This window comes from Entelurus aequoreus, linkage group LG02 (genome assembly GCF_033978785.1).
Source record: "Entelurus aequoreus isolate RoL-2023_Sb linkage group LG02, RoL_Eaeq_v1.1, whole genome shotgun sequence".
Classification (NCBI taxonomy): domain Eukaryota; kingdom Metazoa; phylum Chordata; class Actinopteri; order Syngnathiformes; family Syngnathidae; genus Entelurus; species Entelurus aequoreus.
Genome location: NC_084732.1, coordinates 78,944,443 through 78,969,927, shown reverse-complemented (window position 1 = coordinate 78,969,927; position 25,485 = coordinate 78,944,443). Strand labels below are relative to the sequence as shown.

The 25,485-nt window shown below is 39.4% G+C and overlaps 1 protein-coding gene across 2 annotated transcripts in view; it reads right to left on the bottom strand.

Annotated features, from left to right (window-relative positions):
* The window catches only part of kcnq1.1 (potassium voltage-gated channel, KQT-like subfamily, member 1.1), a 111,159-nt gene extending 85,930 nt beyond the window's left edge, over positions 1-25,229 (bottom strand). For both annotated transcript variants that reach the window (XM_062033106.1, XM_062033115.1), the window contains exons 1-2: positions 24,662-25,229; positions 9,311-9,401 (exon numbers count right to left, since the gene is read on the bottom strand). In XM_062033106.1, the coding sequence (XP_061889090.1) occupies positions 9,311-9,401; positions 24,662-25,023 (453 nt within the window). In that variant the 5' untranslated portion in view covers positions 25,024-25,229. The remainder of the gene's footprint in view (positions 1-9,310; positions 9,402-24,661) is intronic.
* Between the last annotated feature and the right edge of the window lie 256 nt (positions 25,230-25,485).

Sequence of the window (25,485 nt, the reverse complement as noted above, 5' to 3'; positions counted from 1 at the left end):
CTACGGCACATTTGACTCCGTTTTGAGAGAGAAAACGCACGGTTACCAATTTGGAAATAAACGTAACAGACAGAAATATCTCAGGTTGGTTTCATAATGGATCAATGTAGCCGGGCCGATAAAGCTATATAAATATATTTAGATTTGAGTGACGCTTTAGTATAACTAAACGTTATGAAGGTGCTGGAATATTTCATGCTATTATTCAGAGGCAGCCTAAAATGAATCCTTTATTATTCACAACAGAAACGTGTACAATATCTGATTCAGTTCTGATGAGTTACATTTCTGTGTTATTATTGGTGTATGCTGCACCCCTAATGTCCACAACATGGTGCCAATATGCTGTTTTTTTCCAATAAAATACTGGAAAGGATAGAAATGTAGTTTGTCTCTTTTATCCGATTATTAATTGATTAATCGAAGTAATAATCGACAGATTAATCGATTATCAAATGAATCGTTAGTTGCAACCCTAATATATATATATATATATATATATATATATATATATATATATATATATATATATATATATATATATATATATATATATATATATATATGTACATATATATATATATATATATGTACATATATATATATATATATATATATATATATATATATATGTACATATATATATATATATATATATATATATATATATATATATATATATATATATATATATATATATATATATATATATATATATATATATATAAGAGACAAACTAAATTTTTATCCTATCCAGTATTTTATTGAAAAAAACCAGCATACTGGCACCATACTTATTTTGATTATTGTTTCTCAGTTGTTTGTAAATGTTGCAGTTTATAAATAATAAAAAATAAAAATGTATTTAAAAAAAAAAAAAAAAAAAACTGCGCGTGCGCATAGCATAGATCCAACGAATCGATGACTAAATTAATCGGCAACTATTTTAATAATCGATTCAATCGATTAGTTGTTGCAGCCCTAATATATATATTATATATATATATATATATATATATATATATATATATATATATATATATATATATATATATATATATATATATATATATATATACAGTATGATCATTTAACATAATCACTTATACTCATAACAGGGACTAGGGAAGATGGGAGGATTTAAAATTGTTTGCGTTATATCTGTGTTCTAAAACATTGTTTTTAAGCACATAATGTTGACGGGAATTCAATTATAAAAGATGAAATGTGCAGCATATGAAGAAAGGAATGTAATATTTGATATAAAAAGACACTCATCTGAGCAACACTGCAATGACAATCACAAAGGAAGAAAACCACTCCAACAATAATGTTCCCCAGCTCGCAGGGTGTAATTTCTATCAGCTGCCTTGAGGGACATCTAATTGAAATGATGGCAGGAGCAAGGTATGTTGCAATGCGGCTCAACGCCCGAGTGCTTGTAAAAAGAAGTCCCTGCTATCCACACATGTAACCTTGAAGAATCTAAGATAAGCAGCGTGTTTACCAAGTCGTAGCTCCTTTAGAGTTGAAGGCCCTTTTCACTGTGACTAAAAGAACCCAGTATGGCCGATAATTCTGCGGCCATACAGACATTGCTGTGAATAACTTAAAGGGGACCTGTTATGCAGAACCAACTTTTCTTACATATTGGTACCACTTTTTGTGTATTAAGGATCTGCATACTGTAAGTCCGGTAAATATGAAATCAAACCATGGAGCCATTGCAAAGATATTTGTGAAACAATCTTGATTTCCTTCATACTTCCTTCAAACGAGCCGTTTGGAATTAACCCAGAATGTGATATTTTTACCAAGTGTGACGTCAGAGGATATCTACAGGCCAAAGGTTTGGACACACCTTCTCATTCAAGGGGTTTTCTTTATTGTCATGATTATCTACATTTTAGATTGTCATTGAAGGCATCACAAATATGAATGAACACATGTGGAGTTATGTTCTTAACAAAAAAAGGTGAAATAACTAAAAACATGTTTTTATATTCTAGTTTCTTCAAAATAGCCACCCTTTGCTATGATTACTGTTTTGCACACTCTTGGCATTCTCTCGATGAGCTTCAAGAGGTAGTCACCTGAAATGGTTTTCACTTCACAGGTGTTATAGTTTTGATGCATTCAGTGACAATCTACAATGTAAATAGTCATGAAAATAAAGAAAACACATTGAAATGAGGTGTGTCCAAACTTTTGGCCAGTACTGTATATGGTGAAGATTTACCAGAAGAGCTTTGCGCGAGTCCGCCATTGTAGTCCGACACTGTAGTCAATAAGCTCAGTATTTTTCTCTATCCTCTTGTTGTTGGGCAGACTGGCTCGAACATGCACATGCATCCTCCACTGATGCCATTTCTAATACAAAGTAGCATCTAGTTCTAACTTAATATGTCAGTAGACTAGATATGGAAGCGCTAAAAACTACAACATGGATGACAGGGAAAAGACGCAGTCGAAGTGTAGGCACTTAAGTTAAACCGCTCACAAAACTGTGCACTCTGAAGAGATGGTCAGAAAGCGGTTTGAAAATGGTCTGTAAAACATAATCTATGCAATATTTTGACAAAAGAACCACCATTACATGTTATGTAGACCACAAGGAAGTGTTTTAAATGTTTAAATTCGACCCCTATAACATACAAAAAAGCTTCTGAAACATCCATCCATCCATCCATTTTCTACCGCTTGTCCCTTTTGGGGTCGCGGGAAGTGCTAGAGCCTATCTCAGCTGCATTCGGGCGGAAGGCGGGGTACACCCTGGACAAGTCGCCACCTCATCACAGGCTTCACAAACATCTACACTATATTGCCAAAAGTATTTGGCCACCCATACAAATGATCAGAATCAGGTGTCCTAATCACTTGACCCGGCGAAAGGTGTATAAAAACCAGCACTTAGGCATGGAAACTGTTTCTACAAACATTTTTGAAAGAATGGGCCGCTCTCAGGAGCTCAGTGATTTCCAGCGTGGAATTGTCATAGGATGCCACCTGTGCAACAAATGCAGTCGTGAAATTTCCTCGCTCCTAAATATTCCAAAGTCAACTGTCGGCTTTATTATAAGAAAAATGGAAGAGTTTGGGAACAACAGCAACTCAGCCACGAAGTGGCAGGCCATGTGAACTGACAGAGTGGGGTCAGCGGATGCTGAAGCGCATAGTGCAAAGAGGTTGCTGACTGTCCATAAAGACATGGATGACAGAGTCTGGTGTGGATGAACTTGACTGGCCTGCACAGAGTCCTGACCTGAACCCGATAGAACACTTTTGGGATGAATTACAAATGTAGAACGGAGACTGAGAGCCGGGCCTTCTCGACCAACATCAGTGTGTGACCTCACTGATGCGCTTTTGGAAGAATGGTCGAAAATTCCTATAAACACACTCCGCAACCTTGTGGACAGCCTTCCCAGAAGAGTTGAAGCTGTAATCGCTGCAAAAGGTGGACCGACATCATATTGAACCCTATGGGTTAGGAATGGGATGGCACTTCAAGTTCATATGTGAGTCAAGGCAGGTGGCCAAATACTTTTGGTAATATAGTATATGTAAACATCTATATAGATACAGACCATTAACATTACAGACCATCTTGGACTTCATGTAGTCAGTCGGCCAAAGTTGCAGCAATTAAAACAATTAAAAAGAAGTTTGGAAAACCATAGACAACATTATTCTGTACATTCTGGTTCCCATTTTGAAAACATCAAAATGTCATCTTGGATAACGCTGGAGAGGGGAGAACAAACCAAACTTTACCCTTCTGTCCAATTTTAATATTACTAATTAGCTTGACCACGGATGGCAACTAGAAAAAGCACTCGGAGATGTGATGTAAAATGTAATCAATTGTTCCTTATCCCATTTTGGGCATTTACTGAAAGTGTATTCAAAATATGCCCGTAACTTTTATAGGTGTTTATAGTAGAATGTCAGTCATCTACTGTTTTTCTCTTTGTGGGTGGAGGTGAGGGTGGCGAGCATACACAAAGATTCACCGATTAGTTTGATCAGGACAAAAATATTCTGTTGCTTCGATTAATCGTTTAATGAGCGTAACTAATAAACCTTGATAAAATCCAGACCGCGTGACCTGCCCAGGACTTTAAATATGCGAACATAGTTTCCGTATGGCCGCTGCAATTGAGCGCACATAATATCGATTGTGTCTGGGTGCCGTAATTTGTGTGGCGGCAAACAGCGGAGAGTTAAAAAAATGTTTTTTATCAATGTACACATGTGCATTGTGCAATTTCAATGTTGATTATGTGCATTTATTATAAAAAAAAGAATGATTGTTATGGCAAGCATACAAATATTTGTTTATTTTGACTGATTTACTTAAACGGCTATAAACTGTGTTTTATTCGATTACTCGATTTATCAGACAAACTTACGCATCGATTACTTGATTACTAAAATATCAATAGCTGCAGCCCTTAAGGTAATGTAGTGAAAATTATCCGTAGCAGCCCCAAAATCTTTTTTCCTTATTCCTTACCACATTTTTAAAATTTTCGTAAAAGGTTTGATGAAAATCCGCCTATACATTTTTAAGCTATCACTAGCATAATAGGAAAAAAAACAAAGTGAACCCTCTTGTCTCAATGGATCTGCCAGCATACACACACATTATGGTTGTACGGTATACCGGTATTAGTATAGTACCGCGAAACTAATGAATCATATTCGGTACTATACCGCCTCTAAAAAGTACCGTTAAAATACTGTTAAAATAAAGCCAATAAAGCAATTTTTTGTGGTACCCTTTATTTTGTAACCGAAAAGTATTGAAATACATTTTGGTACCGTTACCGCTACCAAAATATTGGTATCGGGACAACACTAACACCTAAATGAAAGCTTGTAACGTAATTGTAAGTAACATAGTTGAAATGATCCGGATCAGGCCCAAAATGTAATTCATGGCTCCTTATCCCATTTTAGAAATTTCCTAAAATTTTCAAGAAAATTCATCCACAGCTTTTTGAGTTTGGTTGATAACTAACAGACAAACAAACCCCAACGATCACATTAAGTGTTGATTAAAACAATCCTACAAAATGCATTGCTGATTCGATCTTCATCTCTGGTGGAGTGTGCAGATGACAAATGAATTAAAAAAGGAATTAGGCCACACAATAACACCAACATGTAGAAGTTAACAATGTAGTTTAAAATTAGGAAGCAATTACCTGTTCATCAATCTTTGTCAAGTCAGTGAGAATGTCTAAAAATAAAAAAATATAGCCTCAAAAGAGCATTTCATATATTTAGAATGGTCTCATATTCCAAACTGGCAAACAATGTTTCCCTTTTTAATTTTGTTGAGTGTGGTAATAGTTGGTAAGGGGATTACTGTATTAAATATTTTTCCTCGTCACAGTCAATTATCTAAAAAATAAATATGCTGAAGCAAATTGCATTAACATTATGTTAACTGGTTCTCTTGAATATAAGATGTGTGCCTGTATCGTTCAATTTATTCACTGTGGACTTCTTGAAATCTTTGGAATCCCACGGGTCCTATTGCCAGTATTCAGCGAAGGTCCCAGCTGGTGTGGTTTTGGGGGCTGCATTGGAGGACATCTTCACATTCTAGTAGGTCAGACATGGTCTGCACTGCTACACAATGTCTTCTGTGTGGAAGTTCTATATTTTCATCAGTGCTTTACCATGCTCCACACATACTCGGTTGAGGGTCTTCCAGGTCGGTCATAGAAGGTGGTAACCATTGCCAAGGCATTTCCTTGATGTGATTGCTCTCTCCATCAATTCATGGGCTCCGGTTTCAAGTTGGAACTATGAATCTTTCCAAATGTTAGTCGATCCGTTTTCTTTGGATTTTTGGAGTGGTTGGACTGTCACCAGGAAGCTAACTTTAGAATTCAGCTGGGGCATAAAGGGCATGGGGCAGGGGTTGACTGTATGCATCCCATGATGATCCGGCAGGCTATGTGGACCGGTTTGGTAAGGTTCCAGCTTGAACACGCATATTCTGCTCGAGGAAAAGCACATGGCTAAAGCGGTTGTTTGGATAATTGATGGGTCAGCGCCCCATTTTGAAGTCACTAGTTTGTGCAGGATGTTTTTAAAGGTGTATGGCTCGGCTTTGGTGTTCTGGAGGTCTGATTTAAAGAACAGTGTCCTGTCACACGTAATTCCTAGGGAAACATGGTCTAGGTGTTTTTTTTGCTTGGCTTCCAGTATGTTTGTTCTTGAGGTTGGGTTTTGTTGCAGAAGTCACCGGCGTAGGTGAAACAGCAACATTTTGGGAGAAGTGGTTGGTCATTGGTGTAAATGTTGAAGAGAGGGGCCAGTACGCAGCCTTATGGGAGGGAATTTCTTCTGGATTTCCATTTTCTTTTCTTGGTGGACTCATCTTTAGTCAAATAGGCTTTTAATGACTTTGCATAGTTAGAGGTTACCTGTTATTTGACATGCCCAGACGTTTCTTTATGATGGTGCAGTGCTGAACAGTGGCATAGGCTTGTGCTGGGTTTGTGCTCACAACCATTCCTTATATGTTTGATGAGGTTGAGTCACTGTCCAGCACAGGAAAGACTAAGACAGAGGTGCCCACTACGTTGATCGCGAGCTACCGGTCGATCGCGGAGGGTGTGTCAGTCGATCGCCAGCCAGGCATTAAAAAAATAGTCCTAAAAATGAGCGATCATAAATCTTCACTATGACGTCACTTTCGTCACTTGATTGACATTCACGGCACCCGAGGGTCTTCTGAGATGACGCTGGCTCCTGCCAGCTCATTATTAAGAGAAAATTACCGTCAGGAAGGCGAGAAACACTTTTTATTTCAACAGACTCTGGCGGCGTACCTGTCGTCAAAACTCCAAAGACCGACTGCACAGTTGCACAATAAAAGCTCTGCTTCTTCCTGCCTGCGCTAACAAAATAAGAGTCTCAGAAAGCTGGCGTACACAAGCTAGCAAGCTACGGAGTTTGCCGCCAATGTATTTCTTGTAAAGTGTATACAAAGGAGTACGGAAACTGGACAAATAAGATGCCAAAAACCAACCACTTTCATGTGGTATTGGACAGAAAGGAGGACTTTTTTTCTCCTCCATTTGAAAATGCGGACGTTATCAGCACCACTGTCTGATTCCTATCAATGCAAGTCATCAGAATCAGGAAATACACCAAATTATATCATTGTTTTCATGAAAGAAAGGAATCTATATGTGTTAAACATGCTTGTATTATCATTAAACACCTTTGACTTATTAACAATATTAACTATATGTGTTAAACATGCTTGTATTATCATTAAACACCATTAAGTTATTAACAATATTAACTATATGTGTTAAACATGCTTGCATTATCTTTAAACACCTTTAACTTGTTAACAATATTAACTATATGTGTCAAACATGCTTGTATTATCTTTAAACACCTTTAACTTGTTGACAATATTAACTATATGTGTTAAACATGCTTGTATTATCATTAAACACCTTTAACTTATTAACAATATTAACTATATGTGTTAAACATGCTAGTATTATCTTTAAACACTTTTAACTTATTAACAATATAAACTATATGTGTTAAACATGCTTGCATTATCATTAAACACCTTTAATTTGTTAACAAAAACATATATTTCATAAATAAGTAAATATAAATTATATTTATGAATGAGGTAGATCCCCACGACTTGATCAATTGAAAAGTAGCTCGCCTGCAGAAAAAGTGTGGGCACCCCTGGACAAAGACATAAACCAGCTTGTGTTTGGTCATCTTGAAGTCTCTAAGTCGGTCTTCGCTTTAGGACTTATACACTGATGTGACAGAGACATTGTGGAGGACAATTGGGATGATTATCATTTGATCTTCAGTGCATGGAGGCAGACCTGTTCGTTGTTGAGGTTTGGTCTGCTAAATAAAGCTGATCCATTCTGTCTATGTCGGCTCTCAGCCGCAAGCTATAAGCCAAGGTTGGGAGGATCGATGTAGCTTTTCTGCTTACCGAGTAGAGCTGTGTGATATGGACAAACATAAATATCCCGATTAGAGTTGTACGGTTTACCGGTGCCAAGAAAGTACCGCGGTACTAATTAATTAAAGACGTTACTCTTGCAATCTGCAATCAACACACCTGACGCTGATGAAACTCCTGTCTTCATAAGCCAGCGCGTCCTGCATTCCAGTGCCAGAACGTAGCTACTTGTACTTGTACAGTAAGCCTTACACGTCTCTCGCTTCCTTGCTCTTTTTGTTTCCACTTCCGTTGTGCTCATTGTGTCTTGTCCTGTGTCGTCATCCAGAAGCCCTTTGTCATCCCCTGGTTTCGAGCTGTGTGTCTCGTCTCCCTGGATCCCCACTGGACTCTCTGCTGCCTCCCTGGATCTCGACCTCACGCCTGCCCTTGGACCCCGACGCCTCGCTCCAGCCCTGACCTATTGCCTGTCCCTGGACCTCCGAGCCTGCCTTGCAGTTTCTGGACTTCTGCACCGATCTCAACATGCACCTTCAACACCACCTGGTAACACGCCTCATATAATCGCTACACATAGTCACACCGTATACATTTGGGTTAATCACACACTTCATATATGTATATATTTCAATAAACACGCTGCAAGCTAATTGCTAATTGAATGCAAATATATGTGATCTGAATGTGAAATGTTTTTTTTAACAATGGAAGACAAGCAGTTTCACAGAGCAGATTGCGTTTGTCATTGAAAAAATGCACTTGGCAATACATTTGAAGTCCAAGACGTTTTTGATTTTTGGATGAGTTGTACTCCATATACTGTAGATTGTTATCATTGCTTACTGTATACATAGGAGTTTTTTTTCTTAAGTTGGGAAGACTGAATCTGAAACTGAACGTTTTAATGCACCACAATCCAGCATTAACCTAATAAAAGCTAACCAGCTGAGAAGAAACAGTTCATGTCAGGATACCGCAGAGAAAAATGGTGCAGCCAGTAAGGGCAATGAAAACAGCAGTGTTATTGGGAAGATGTGCTTTCCCTCTGAGATTTCTCAGAAGTCCAATCACTCTGCATCTACCTGCCACCTCTGACTCATAAAACACTGATCCGAGTAAGTCAGCGCTTTTAACCCAATAACATTGCGCGACTCGTAAATACAATCTTTAAGAATATCTGTAAAGCTATTGTTTAAGTTGTTTGTGTGTCTGAAACTTTATATTAGCACTGAATTATTTACATTAACAGTCTCTGTTAATGTAAATAGTGCATCAGTTCCAAATCAAATCAAAGTTGATGAAGAAAAAGTAACTATCACACAAATAAAGACTCACCACCCAGTAGAGACTCCTGTAAGTCAGGGTGTGGTACTCGGCCATGGTTGAGAGGACACTGAGAATCAGGCAAGCAAGAACTATCAGGAACCTAAAACAAGGAGGGAAAACATTTCTTATGTTATGCATAAATACAGCATTTTTAATCACATAATTGCAATATATGCAGCAAATTCTATTACTCACATTTTTCCCTAAATATCAACGATCCATATTTAATATGGATTGCAACCCACTTTATGAATGCAAAAAATGCGTTCAGTTGAAACCGTTTGAAAACCCAAAAATGTTTTTATATTTGCAATATTATTCCATTTGTATTATTATTTGTTTCAAAATTGTTTCATTCTGGATTTATTCCATCCATCCATTCTTTCATTCTCAAAATAATCTTACTTATCTCATTATATGTAATATGACTTACTTCACCAATTACTATTTATTTGTTTATTTTTATTGTGATTACTTATGGAGTATATAGTGAATAAATTGAGAACAGGAAGTGAACAAAAGTTTTAGCAACTGTTATGTAAAAGAAAAGGGGTAGGATTAAATAAGCTCTGCTTCTTCCTACTCCTTTTCGAACATGTTGAAAAATGAAACTGGAATTTGTGATGTATCATGTGTGTATGCTTGCATGTTTGAAATAAACTCTAACTCAACTCAACTCAAAATGATTACGCATTATTATTGATATTTATTATAATTACCGTATATAATTTTCTTGTTCCCTTTTATTACAGACAAAATGTATACTAAAGTCAATAGTGCAAAACAATTAAACAAAAGCAAACATTATTATTGGCTCTTATTATTTCAGTTTGTATATAATTAAAAAAAATGTGATAACATAAAATATCGATCTAATCACTACAGTAACTGATACGATCAGTCTGCCCACCCGTCTATATTCAAGAGCTCTAGATTAACAGTTAGCTATGCCTTTTGTACCCTCCTACAGTGTGTAGTGTAGCCTGTTTAGATATTCATTGTTCTCTAGTCCTCCAGTGATAATGTTAGTTGTAAAAAACACCATTTATTAGCTGCCATGGAGGCGAAGATTAGTGATTGAGAAGCTGCAGAGTGGAGTGACGTTAGCTGCTAGCTTGCAAACGAGGATGCTACATTTCGTTGAACACGCTGTATACGATTATATTAAAGGCCTACTGAAAGCCACTACTACCGACCACGCAGTCTGATAGTTTATATATCAATGATGAAATCTTAACATTGCAACACATGCCAATACGGCCGGGTTAACTTATAAAGTGACATTTAAAACTTCCCAGGAAATATCCGGCTGAAACATCGCGGTATGATGACGTATGCGCGTGACGAAGTCCGAGTAACGGAAGTTATGGTACCCCGTAGAATCCTATACAAAAACCTCTGTTTTCATTTCATAATTCCACAGTATTCTGGACATCTTTTGCAATTTTTTTAATGAACAATGAAGGCTGCAAAGAAGACAGTTGTAGGTGGGATCAGTGTATTAGCAGCGGACTACAGCAACACAACCAGGAGGACTTTGTTGGAGCGCTAGCCGCGCTAGCCGCGCTAGCCGCGCTAGCCGCCGACCTCACCTTGACTTCCTACGTCTCCGGGCCGCCAAACGCATCGGGTGAAGTCCTTCGTCCTTCTGCCGATCGCTGGAACGCAGGTGAGCACGGGTGTTGATGAGCAAATGAGGGCTGGGTGGCGTAGGTGGAGAGCTAATGTTTTTAGCATAGCTCTGTGCAGTCCGGTTGCTAAGTTAGCTTCAATGGCGTCGTTAGCACAGCATTGTTAACCTTCGCCAGCCTGGAAAGCATTAACCGTGTATTTACATGTCCACGGTTTAATAGTATTGTTGATTTTCTATCTATCCTTCCAGTCAGGGGTTTATTTCTTTTGTTTCTATATGCAGTTAAAGCACGATGCTATCACGTTAGCTCATAGCTAAAGCATTTCGCCGATGTATTGTCGTGGAGATAAAAGGCACTGAATGTCCATTTCGCGTTCTCGACTCTCATTTTCAAGAGGATATAGTATCCGAGGTGGTTTAAAATACAAATCTGTGATCTACAATAGAAAAAGGAGAGTGTGGAATCCAATGAGCCAGCTTGTACCTAAGTTACGGTCAGAGCGAAAAAAGATACGTCCATCGCTGCCTCTCAAGTCATTCACTGTAACGGTCCTCATCTACGAATCTTTCATCCTCGCTCAAATTAATGGGGTAATCATCACTTTCTCGGTCCGAATCTCTCTCGCTCCATTGTAAACAACGGGGAATTGTGAGGAATCCTAGCTCCTGTGACGTCACGCTACTTCCGGTACAGGCAAGGCTTTTTTTTATCAGCGAGCAAAAGTTGCGAACTTTATCGTCGATTTTCTCTACTAAATCCTTTCAGCAAAAATATGGCAATATCGCGAAATGATCAAGTATGACACATAGAATGGATCTGCTATTCCCGTTTAAATAAAAAAAAATCATTTCAGTAGGCCTTTAAAAGCTCTATTGTCTGCCAAATGTATATAATTTATATTTTCAATTGTCTATATCGTGCAACCTTAAAAAGTTAGTGGCCAAGATTCATTTCCACAGAGTTTGGTGCCTAAAGGTAGAAATGTATTTGCAGTTTTTCAAGAATTTTGTTCCTTTAAAATATCATTTGTTACGCATTTGTACAAGTTTAAAACGATCGCGATGCTATTTTTAGTTAGCCTGCTAATGGGCTTGTCCATTCTATGTTAGCGTTAAGCTATCGACATAGCAAACCTTTATACTGTATGTTTTTTTTACAGATTAAACCAAACAGTATTGTTTATTTAACATGACTCTTCCATGTATTAGCACTTCATGTTGTACTTTACTTTTTTCCTTTTTTTTTATTTTTTTTTAATAATTAGCCTGTCCCGTACAGCCACAAAATGTTGTTAATTTTTCCTTTGTGTGCTGAGTTTTACAGTAACTTCCATGTGGAGACTCTCAATAATCAGCCTCAGGTTGGAAGTTTTTTAATTTCTAATTTAAAGGATTGCTTACCTAACTGCCAAACTAAACTTCAACATTCAGGAGGGGGAGGATAAATTATGTCAATAAACCACAAGGGTGGAGCCGGAGTTACAGTGTAATAATAAAATAATTGAAACAACGTAATGTATAAGAAAAATATATGTTGATATTAATCACACATTTCTACTTTAAAATATACACTACCGTTCAAAAGTTTGGGGTCACATTGAAATGTCCTTATTTTTGAAGGAAAAGCATTGTACTTTTCAATGAAGATAACTTTAAACTAGTCTTAACTTTAAAGAAATACACTCTATACATTGCTAATGTGGTAAATGACTATTCTAGCTGCAAATGTCTGGTTTTTGGTGCAATATCTACATAGGTGTATAGAGGCCCATTTCCAGTAACTATCACTCCAGTGTTCTAATGGTACATTGTGTTTGCTCATTGGCTCAGAAGGCTAATTGATGATTAGAAAACCCTTGTGCAATCATGTTCACACATCTGAAAACAGTTAAGCTCGTTACAGAAGCTACAAAACTGACCTTCCTTTGAGCAGATTGAGTTTCTGGATCATCACATTTGTGGGGTCAATTAAACGCTCAAAATGGCCAGAAAAAGAGAACTTTCATCTGAAACTCGACAGTCCATTCTTGTTCTTAGAAATGAAGGCTATTCCACAAAATTGTTTGGGTGACCCCAAACTTTTGAACGGTAGTGTACGTACACATTTTGTTTACCTTTTTTCAAAAAAATACATGCATCACAGCCAATTATGCAAATCTGTTTTCACAAACAATAATCCATACACAAAGCAGTCTCAACTGCAATATACATATATATGTAGGAAATTAGCTATTCACTCCCAAGTTTCATGGATGCTTCCACCCCTGGAGTTCTCTTTAGATCTATCACAACAGTATTCTCTTAGGAATGAGGGGCTTACGGTTTGCGTGTGTAACAGGGAACGTCAGAATATCCATGCACTGTACATCAAATGATTTCAGAGAGCCACTAATGAATAGGTAGACAATTTAATTTGCGAGAGGCTGTGGCAAATTGGATCAAATATATTGCGGTCAAAAAAACAAACAAAAAAAACAAAAAACAATGCTAATTAAACTGTGTGTGACTATTGAGAAATGCCATTGCGCAGCCAAATTGACAAATGATTGATGAAAACAATTGTTAATGGAGGATTATGATGCCCTTAACATGATAATAAATTGTAGCAAACCTCAACTACTTTTGTTCCATTAGTGTACTACAAATAATTCCATACTTGGGATTTGTGGACAGCATGGGGAATGTTCTCGCAACACAAGATACGCAATTAGTTATTATTGTGTGTTAGTGATGCCACAACAATATTACTCCACTATTTCCGCCATGGGTTAGGCCTGGGCGATATGGCCTAAAAACAAAATCTCAATCACAAACAATTTGATATAACGATGGATTTCCTACCTTTAAAGAAACCAATGAATACAAATGACAGAGATAATTCATAACAAGTTTTGCTTGTGTTTGATCAAAACTATAAGCCACTACTTTTTTTTAATACGCTTTGAACCCTGTGGCTTATAAAACAGTGTGGCTAGTTTATGGATTGTTCTTCACCAACGGCCATAATGTTTTGTGTTAAAAAAAATGTCATTAAACCCACGCAGAGACACTGCCATGGTCTTTTTTTGTATGTGCTATGCCGCCATTTTTTGGACAAGTTCGCTCACTGCAGATGTTGCGGGTTGAAAATTGACTTCCTGTTTTAATGCCTTGAATCGGAAGTAAAACCGTCCGTAGCGTTTCTGCTCGAAATTCATCACGCCAAGCAACGTTTGTAAATTTTACAATACAACTACAACTATTTTTACTTACTAAACCGTCCCATGTGTGATGTCTGTAAGAGCATTTTCATGCATATTTATACGTGCTATCGTAATGTAATGAAGCTAGAGTCGTTAGCATTAGCTAATATGCCAACATGTTTACGAGTGTCTGTATTAGTATTATTAACTTATAACAACATTCTCTTTGTATTCTTTCAGTCTTTTAAATTCCTCATTAAATTCACCAAAACGTCACCATGGAGTTATTGAGTCTGTTTAGCGGATCGGAGAGCTAGCTTCTGCAGCTTGTGGGTCCATGACAATAAATGGTAAATGGGTTATACTTGTATAGCACTTTTCTACCTTCGAGGTACTCAAAGCGCTTTGACAGTATTTCCACATTCACCCATTCACACACACATTCACACACTGATGGCGGGAGCTGCCATACAAGGCCCTAACCACGACCCATCAGGAGCAAGAGTGAATTGTCTTGCTCAAGGACACAACGGACGTGACTAGGTGGGTAGAAGCTGGGGATCGAACCTGGAACCCTCAGGTTGCTGGCATGGCCACTCTCCCAACTGCGCCACGCCACCCCCACAATGATTTCTGTTTTGTTCTATCAGCTGTTTTACTGCTGTGTTACAGACACCATTTGGAAATAATGAAGGTATGTAAAGAAACATTTGCAAAATCTTTCTTTGTAAATAACTAATTTCACAATGTAAATATCTGTGGCTTATAGCCTGGTGCGGCTAATATATGGAAGAAAAAAAAAACATTCTGAAATTTAGTGGGTGCAGCTTACAGTCCGGAAAAAACGATTGTTTGAAATGGCACGGCATACACTGCATCTTAATCTTAGCACAATATACATTTTTATGAAGTGGGTTCTTTTTAGAACATATACAAATTATATTTTTTATAAAATAATTTTCAAAAAAAATATACAGATGAAATTTAGCTTATGTAGCAATTCTGGCATATTTACTGTGATTATTTCGCTTGTATGTTAATCAATATGCATTGGTCTAATCAAATAAAGTTATTCAATATGGAGCTGACTATGGTAGGTAAAACTTCTGTCTTGAATAAAATACCTTTTTAAGTAAAAATGTAGCATTGAGAGGTCTCTATAGTTTTTATGGGTTGATAAACACAGGCTTTTCTACTGTTTGGGTTAAAACAAGTTAAATTAAGTTTATATCTGGGCATGTGGATCTAAAATGTCTTATTTTATAAAACGGTGCTCAGTGCTGGTGGAGGCTGCACTGTCTTGGCATGTAATATGTTGACTAATTTTCATTCAGCAGACCTTAGAACTCTCTCTAATTAAGCGCTATCTGCTCTATGTGAGCGGATGTGATGGAAACTGTGTCGGTCGAGGTTTGTTTGGGAGGTATCACCTTGATCCACAGCCTGAAATTAGCCAGGATCCAAATAAACCTCTTTTTCAAGGGAGTCCAGGCAAAGAGGCAGCAAAGTTACACATAGAATTACATTTGCAATTACATACACACTAAAATTAAAAGATGGACATCAAGTAAAACGGGTTACAAATAACTGAAGCAGCCTCAAATGCTCTCAGTTTAGATTTCAAAGTATTTAAGGATACAAACTCAGCTGCCAGTCTCTTTGTAGTATGTTCCAAGCACAAGGAGCTGCAGAGGCAAACTTTTTTTTTCTCTGTGCAAGAAAAAGGGGCAGAGAGCAACAACTGATCATGGGATCTTAGTGCATAAGAGTCCGTACTTCTCTGTGTAATCAATGTATGAGGGCAATAGTCCCAGAAGAGCCTTGTAAATAAAAAAGTACCATTGACACTGTCTCCTAGTGGACAGAGAAGGCCATCCCACCCGAGAATATAAGTCAAAGTGGTGTGTCATGGCTTTACAGTTTGTGACGAACATCAAAGAAGCATGGTAAACAGTATCGACCATCTGAAGACAGGAACGAGTAACATTCACATAAAAAGGTCACCATAATCTAGCACAGATAAAAATGTGGCAGGGACAAAAGAAAAACATCCTTTATTACGGAAGAAAAAGCCCAGTTTAGGTTTTAATTTCTTTACCATTTTATCAATAAAAGTAAGGAAGTCATCAATTAAAACACCAAGGTATTTATATTCTTGCACCACTTCTATGATATTCCCTGCACACAGCGTGAGGCACCTTCTTATGATTGGAAAACAACATACGTTTGGTCTTGTCAGCATTGAGAACCAGTTTGAGATAAATACGTGATTGCTGCAAAGCAACAAAGGCTTTCTGCAAGGAATTAACAGACTGTTTAAGAGATGGCCCAAAGCAATAAATAATTGTATCATCAGCATAGAAATCCATATTGCATCAGAGAAATGTTCTAAATCATTGATGTACAAGATAAATAAGAAGCCCCAAAACAGATGCTTGTGTCAGACCCGTAATAACAGTAACAACTTCAACCTGCACTAACGAGCTACAGCTCACTTCCTCCCCTCCAACACTGCAGCATCACTGGGTCCCCAACACAACACACACGCGCGTTTCCATGCACTAAATTAGTCTGATTCCTCAAATAGTTTGTATTTTCACACTTAATGTATGTGTGGAGTCCAAGTGTCCATGCACTCTCTCTAATGCGACTACTGATCATGCCCCATGTGCCTCCCATACACTGGGGGATGCTATTTCCTTTTAGCGCGGTTAAATTCATTTATTTTCTGGTTGACCTGTGACGTCACCCGAGGCATTTGCGGATCCTTACAACTTGTTTTAACTGATGTCCGCTGTAATATTGGCACAGATTACAAATAATACGTATCTACCTGGCTCTCAATCTCCGTTCTAATTCATCCCAAAGGTGTTCTATCGGGTTCAGGTGAGGACTCTGTGCAGGCCAGTCAAGTCCATCCACACCAGACTCTGTCTTCCATGTCTTTATGGACCTTTCTTTGTGCACTGGTGCACAGTCATGTTGAAAGAGGAAAGGGCCTGCCCCAAACTGTTCCCACAAGGTTGGGAGCATGGAATTGTCCAAAATGTTTTGGTATCCTGGAGCATTCAAAGTTCATTTCACTGGAACTAAGGGGCCAAGCTTAACTCCTGAAAAACAACGCCACACCATAATTCCTCCTCCAACAAATTTCACACTCGGCATAATGCAGTCCGAAATGTACCGTTCTCCTGGCAACCTCCAAACCCAGACTCGTCCATCAGATTGCCAAATGAAAAAGCGTGATTCATCACTCCAGAGAACGTGTCTCCACTGCTCTAGAGTCCAGTGGCGACGTGCTTTACACCACTGCATCCCACGCTTTGCATTGGACTTAGTGATGTATGGCTTAGATACAGCTGCTCGGTCATGGAAACCAATTCCATGAATCTCTCTGCGTACTGTACGTGGGCTAATTGGAAGGTCACATGAAGTTTGGAGCTCTGTAGCAACTGACTGCAGAAGGTCGGTGACCTCTTTGCACTATGCGCTTCAGCATCCGCTGATCACTCTGTCAGTTTACGTGGCCTACCACTTTGTGTCTGAGTTGCTGTTGTTCCCAAACTCTTCCATTTTCTTATAATAAAGCCAACAGTTGAGTTTGGAATATTTAGGAGCGAGGAAATTTCACGACTGGATTTGTTGCACAGGTGGCATCCTATGACAGTTCCACGCTGGAAATCACAGAGCTCCTGAGAACGGTTATTCTTTCACAAATGTTTGTAGTAACAGTCTCCATGCCTAAGTGCTTGATTTTATACACCTGAGGCCGAGCCAAGTGATTAGGACACCTGAGTATGATCATTTGGATGGGTGGCCAAATACTTTTGGCAATATTGTGTATTTTCGAAGGAATTTTTGGACGAAAATCATGGAAACAAAACTTTTGAATGTCTTAAAGTTCATCTAAAAGGCTCTGTAGATTGATTGAAGGATTTTTACATCTGAAGAAAAAGACAGTTTGTGCCCTGACTGATACTATTCTAGAGGAAGGTTGCTATTGTTTTGGGCTATCTTGCCGAAAGTAAATCAGTTGGCTTGCAGAAATGCAGCGTGAAGAGTTTTGTGTACGCTTTATTATTCACCATTAATATACCTGCTTTATTCTATGATATCTCATTCGTATTTTGTTCGGGAGTCCGAATTAAGCCGGCATTCTACATTTCCTTAGCTAACTTCTTAAATTAATGTCTGTTTCTTTTTTTTCTACCATTGATGCACTTAAAACAATTTTGAATGGCATCTGCTACTAAGGGTCGTCTCCTGCCGCACCCCCCTCGAGAGATCTTGTTTCCAATCGCATAATCCAGGTGTGTTAGGCCGACTTTTCAAAAAATGAGCATGATGGGATTAAGGTGTTTCCATGTCGGAGGCTCGTTTAGAGCCAAACAATTTGAGAAGTCGGACTAATTTAGTGCAAGGACACATACTGACTGCAGATCACACACAGACACATATTGCCAGTTATCAGTGCACACACCGCTCAGTATAACAGCACAGCTGGAGGTGAGCGAAAGGATTACATCCTACATTCCAAACGACTTCCATATGTGGAATGTGCATCCAACTGGTTTTCATAGCCTCCAAGAAATGTGTGGTACACTGGAACAAATAAGAGTTCACTTGGCACACATGTGGAAATAGGCCTGGGTTACATGGGTTTTATCAACTAATATACAGTTGCGATCAAAAGTTTACATACACTTGTAAAGAACATAATGTTATGGACGAACATAAAGTTTCATCCAGAAGGTCTTATCTTTGTCCATTTGATGTCAGGTGAAACAAAAATGTAGCTGTTTGGCCACAATACCCAGCAATATGTTTGGAGGAGAAAAGACGATGCCTTTAATCCCAGGAACACCATGCCTACCGTCAAGCATTGTGGTGGTAGTATTATGCTCTGGGCCTGTTTTGCTGCCAATGGAACTGGTGCTTTAAATGGGACAATGAAAAAGGAGGATTACCTCCAAATTATTCAGGACAACCTAAAATCATCAGCCCGGAGGTTAGGTCTTGGGCGCAGTTGGGTGTTCCAACAGGACACTGACCCCAAACACATGTCAAAAGTGGTAAAGGAATGGCTAAATCAGGCTAGAATTAAGGTTTTAGAATGGCCTTCCCAAAGTCCTGACTTAAACGTGTGGACAATGCTGAAGAAACAAGTCCATGTCAGAAAACCGACAAATTTAGCTGAACTGCACCAATTTTGTCAAGAGGAGTGGTCAAAAATTCAACCAGAAGCTTGTCCGAAGCTTGTGGATGGCTACCAAAAGCGCCTTATTGCAGTGTAACTTGCCAAGGAACATGTAACCAAATATTAACATTGCTGTATGTATACTTTTGACACAGCAGATTTGGTCACATTTTCAGTAGACCCATAATAAATTCATAAAAGAACCACATTTCATGAATGTTTTTTGTGACCAACAAATATATGCTCCAATCACTCTATCAACAAAAAATAAGAGTTGTAGAAATTATTGGAAACTCAAGACAGCCATGACATTATGTTCTTTACGTTTATGTTGTTTGTAAACTTTTGATCGCGACTGTATATATTTTTGCTGTGGACAATTAAAAAAAAAAAAAAAAAAAGTTTTGCCTTATCTTGCTAAGATGCATCTTTGCCCCAATGGACTTCCATATACGTTTTGCACACCTCTCCTTACGTTTGTTAAGTCTTGATCAAACAAAAATTAAATTTTCCTAAATTATCTCTGCCATTTCTACTTATTGTTTTATTTGAAAAAGTAAGATACTTTTTGTGAAGAAAATCAGAGTTTGTTTTTCATTGCATATTGTATGTCGGGGTGTACATTCATTAAAAACACAACCTTGAAGCTAGATACAGGCATCTGAGCACCCTTTAAAAAAAAAAAAGAAGAGTAAAACGGATGAAAAAAGAGGAACATTTCCATCGGCACAGACTGCGTTTTTTAGATGCATTTCTACATTATATTTTACCTTTAGATGTATTCTCATCGACCAACCTTTTTTGGCTGACTTTTTGTAATGTACAGTACCACATTATTTTTGTTTTTTAGTAGATAATTTACTAACATTATTATCATAGAAAATGTAATGTAAAATTCTATTCCATTACTCAGAAAACGTTTCCCATTCAGCAACTCTATCCTGTAGCCACACCCCCTTGGGTAATATACTTCCAGTGATGTGACCTCTGTTTACATCCGTCACGTCAAAAATATACGTTCTAGCTGGCTAAATACTCTACAAGTACAAACTGGTTCGCTGTGCATCGCTCTCAGCACTTGAGCACGTTTATTCAACAGAAGAATTAACTGAACACCGTGAGCCCTCTTTTCATTCACTCACAATCTTTGTGTCGGTGGAAGGAGATCGAGGCATCAGCTTTACACACACAGGAAGCGTGACCGCTCATGAACTGTATCGCACTGACGCCTGCGCGCCAAACTGTGTTTATTAGGAAGCGGCGCAATGCGTGTTGTTGACGAACACCGTTAGGGCCGCTTGTTGTCACTGTCACTCAAAGTTGCATTTCAAAATTACACAGAATAAATGTGTTTATTTTGTTTAGAATTCAGATGGGTTTGATTTGGTGCGCGGCATATATTGGCTGTGCGGCGCACGGTGTGCGCGGAGGACGCTTGAGCACTGCGCAATTGCGCAGGCGCGCACCTTAGAGGGAACGTTGCTCACAGGGCACAGAGGAGGCGTCAGTGCGATACAGTTCGCGTATCGGTCACGTGACCAAAGCAGCTCATGATCGGTCACGTGACTTTCTAAAAGCGGTACGCGCACCGACACAGGGTTTCGCTCTATGAGCTCGACGCATGCGCCGATGCATCTGTGTTGCAGGACCCATCACTACTGTTACTAGAGAAGGTACAGGAATGACGGCGTGGCGAAGTTGGTAGAGTGGCCGTGCCAGCAATCGGAGGGTTGCTGGTTACTGGGGTTCAATCCCCACCTTCTACCATCCTAGTCACGATACATGTTCACATTATTTGACTGTATCTAAAAAAGATAAAAATACATTTTTATTTAAATGAAGATATGAAATAATCCTAAATGAAATACAATGACTTGGTTTATATTATTGTATATACTAGGTCATAAAATCAGTGTCAGTTGAGTCGGTCCATAGGTTGCCTGTAGGGATTTTTAATGTCCAGCAGATGTCAGTATTTAGTGACACAGTATCGACACAGTATCAATACAGTTTTGCAATGTGTCGAAACGCTTCATGAGGCCTCATCAACCCATCACTAGCGGACGCTATCATTCTTTGTGGGGACATTGTAGATTGTCATGTCATGTACGGATGTACTTTGTGGACGCCGTCTGCTCCACACGCTGTAAGTCTTTGCTGTCGTCCAGCATTCTGTTTTTGTTTACTTTGCAGCCAGTTCAGTTTCAGTTTCAGTTTCGTTTTGCATAGCCATCCCTAAGCTTCAATGCCTTTTCTTAGCGACACTCGCCTTTTGTTTATTTGTGGTTTAAGTGTTAGATACCTTTTTAATTACACGCTGCCTCCCGCATATTCCCGACATCTACAAAGTAATTAGCTACCTGCTGCCACCTACTGATATGGAAGAGTATTACACGGTTACTCTGCCGAGCTCCAGACAGCACTGACACTCAACAACGGCACATTTGCGGATTATAATTACTGGTTTGCAAAAAATATTTTTAACCCAATTAGGGGAAATTACATAATCTCCCACGGCACACCAGACTGTATCTCACGGCACACTAGTGTGCCATCACAGTGGTTGAAAAACACTGCCTTAGGCCATCTAGAAGGCCTTACTGACAACAACTCGTGATCTGATTGGCTATCGCAACTGTCGGTCAAACGTTTGTGTTCGTTCACTTACAGTGCATAGACGCCTACATTATTGATTCTGAAGGCTCTAGGCCAGTGGTTCTTAACCTGGGTTCGATTGAACCCTAGGGGTTCGGTGAGTCGGCCTCAGGGGTTCGGCGGAGTCTCCGCTACGGAGGTAAAGACACATCCGACTTATCGTGTAAATAAAAACTTCTCCCTATCGGCGTATTATGGATGACCCTCAAACAATGTTCCCTCTAATTTTCCATCTGATTTGCAGGTTGTTTGATTGATCGATTGAAACTTTTACTAGTAGATTGCAAAGGAAGAGAATACATTATATGAAATGGTACAGTTTACACAGTACACTACATATTCCGTACAATCGACCACTAAATGGTAACACCCCAATAAGTTTTCCGACTAGTTTAAGTCGGGGTCCACGTCAATCAATTCATGGTAATGTGTGTAAGGTGTGTAATTTGTTGTGAGTTCATGCACTGTCTTGGTTTTGTTCTTTGAACAAGGTGATGTTCATGCACGGTTAATTTTGTGCACCGGTAAAAAAACATATGACTTTTTCTTGAATTTGAAAAAAAAAAATTTTTTATCTTTCACTAAAGAAGGGTTCGGTGAATGCGCATAGGAAACTGGTTGGGTTCGGTACCTCCAACAAGGTTAAGAACCACTGCTCTAGGCAGATTTCATACAGCATGGCAACATAAGCTAGCTGAATTCTGATTGGAGAAAAACTCTATAACCTAAAAACAACAGCGCTGGAAGGAGCATAACATGACATGAAGAGAATATGAATACTTTTAGATATTTACGAAAAGTAAATACAAAATTACTTTAATTATGAACATGATTTCTGGTTATGTTAGGCCAGCAGAGAAGGCCTTGCTGGCCCTGACGGCACGCCACTTAATATGTGTGATTTAAAGGCCTACTGAAATGAAATTTTCTTATTTAAACGGGGATAGCAGGTCCATTCTATGAGTCATACTTGATCATTTCGCTATATTGCCATATTTTTGCTGAAAGGATTTAGTAGAGAACATCGACGATAAAGTTTGCAACTTTTAGTTGCTGATAAAAAAGCCTTGCCTGTACCGGAAGTAGCGTGACGTCACCAGCAGCGAGAGCGATTTGGACCGAGAAAGCGACGATTACCCCATTCATTTGAGCAAGGATGAAAGATTTGTGGATGAGGAAAGTGAGAGTGAAGGATTAGAGTGCAGTGCAGGGCGTCAGGATGTATCTTTTTTCGCTCTGACCGTAACTTAGGCACAATGGCTCATTGGATTCCACACTTTCTCCTTTTTCTATAGTGGATCACGGATTCGTATTTTAAACCACCTCGGATACTATATCTTCTTGAAAATGAGAGTCGAGAACGCAAAATGGACATTCACAGTGACTTTCATCTCCACGACAATACATCAGCGAAACACTTTAGCTTCGGAGCTAACGTGATAGCATCGTGCTTAACTGCAGATAGAAACAGAAGAAATAAGCCCCTGACTGGAAGGATAGACCGAAAATCAACAATACTACTATTACTTCTACTTTTAGGAGACACTGAACTAAACTCTGGACCTGTAACCACACGGTTAATGCTGTCCCGCCTGGCGAAGCCTAGCAATGCTGTTGCTAATGACGCCATTGAAGCTAACTTAGCTACGGGACCTCGACAGAGCTATGACAAAAACATTAGCTCTCCACCTCCGCCAGCCCTCATCTGCTCATCACCACCCGTGCTCACCTGCGTTCCAGCGATTGACGGCACGACGGAAGACTTCACCACGATCATCGGTGCGGTCGGCGGCCCAGAGACGGAGGAAGTCAACCCAGACACCGGTGAGGACAGCGCCGCGGCGGGGTTGTGGCTTTCGACGACACCCCGGCCGCCATCAGAGTCGGCAAGAAACATATATTTCCCCAAAGTTACGTACGTGACATGCACATAGCGGCACGCACGTACGGGCAAGCGATCAAATGTTTGGAAGCCAAAGCTGTACTCACGGTAGCGCGTCTGCTATCCAACTCAAAGTCCTCCTGGTTGTGTTGCTGTAGCCAGCCGCTAATACACCGATCCCACCTACAGTCAGTCTACCCCAGGGCAGCTGTGGCTATGAAAGTAGCTTACCACCACCAGGTGTGAATAAATGATGGGTTTTTAACATGTAAAGCGACTTTGGGTACTTAGAAAAGCGCTATGTAAATCCCAGGTATTATTATTATTATTACAGCTTTCTTCTTTGTTATCTTCATTGTTCATTAAACAAATTGCAAAAGATTAACCAACACAGATGTCCAGAATACTGTAGAATTTTGCGATGAAAACAGACGCTGTTTGTATTGGGACACAATGGTGTCCCAATACTTCCGCACAATCCGTGACGTCACGCGCAAATGTCATCATATCGAGACGTTTTCAGCCGGATATTTCCCGGGAAATTTAAAATTGCACTTTATAAGTTAACCCGGCCGTATTGGCATGTGTTGCAATGTTAAGATTTCATCATTGATATATAAACTATCCGACTGTGTGGTCGGTAATAGTGGGTTTCAGTAGGCCTTTAAAGATATATACATTTTAACTTACAATAAAACGAGGGCCAATAAAAAACGCATCTCTTGGCCAAATTGGCCCCCGGGCCACACTTTGGATACCATTTTCTTCATACCCTTGTACCTCAATGGATTAGAAATAAGTTAACACTCACACAGTGCCGTGATAAAAGAGGCATTTCCAGCCGGACGGTCTTTCCAGAAAGTTATAGACACGTCCTTGGATGTAGGAGTGGGTGAGGATGGGCCGAGCTCCGCTGCTGTACACCGACATGCGCTCCGGCGACATGCGGGGCCGAAGCAAGTAGGGCTGGAGATGAATTTGCGTCGGCTCGCTGGTTGTTTTGCGCTTGTCTGAATCCCGAGCGGGCATTTTGTTCATCTGAGAGAAAGAGTTGTCTCTGAATGTCCCTGGAGGGTCTGTCCCTGATGATGGCTCCCGGTCCGGTGATCTCCGTCCCGGGGCCGCATCTGGATACTCCCGCCCGGTCCCCTGATGGTGAGGAAAAGTCGACATTTTGGCGTCTTCTCCGAGTGCTCTCAACGCTTTGTTAACTTTTTACTCCGGTTGTTTTTTTCGGTCAGTGATTCGAAAAGACACTCGCCCTGTGCTGGGAAACTAAATAGAAGTGACGCGTTTAACCATTTAGTTACCCGGGATTTGAACTTTCAGGATTGTTTACGTTTTGTGTGCCTTCCTCCAGAGCCCAGACCCTCCTCCTCCTCTCGTATAATGAGTGAGGGCCGACATCCGGGCAACTGAGCTACATACGGGTTCTTCGAGCCATAGCAACCAGACTGGCGTTGAAAACAAACCGTTGCCATTACTCTTTAACCTGTCGACCTACGCTGGTTAAACCCGTCATTCTGCCTCCAAAATGCCGAAAAACTGTGTTGTTTTTGGTTGTGCTAACCACAACTGGAAACAGGGAAAACAAAGGTTGTATTTTGTTCTAAAGCGTGATAAAAGCCCACAGAG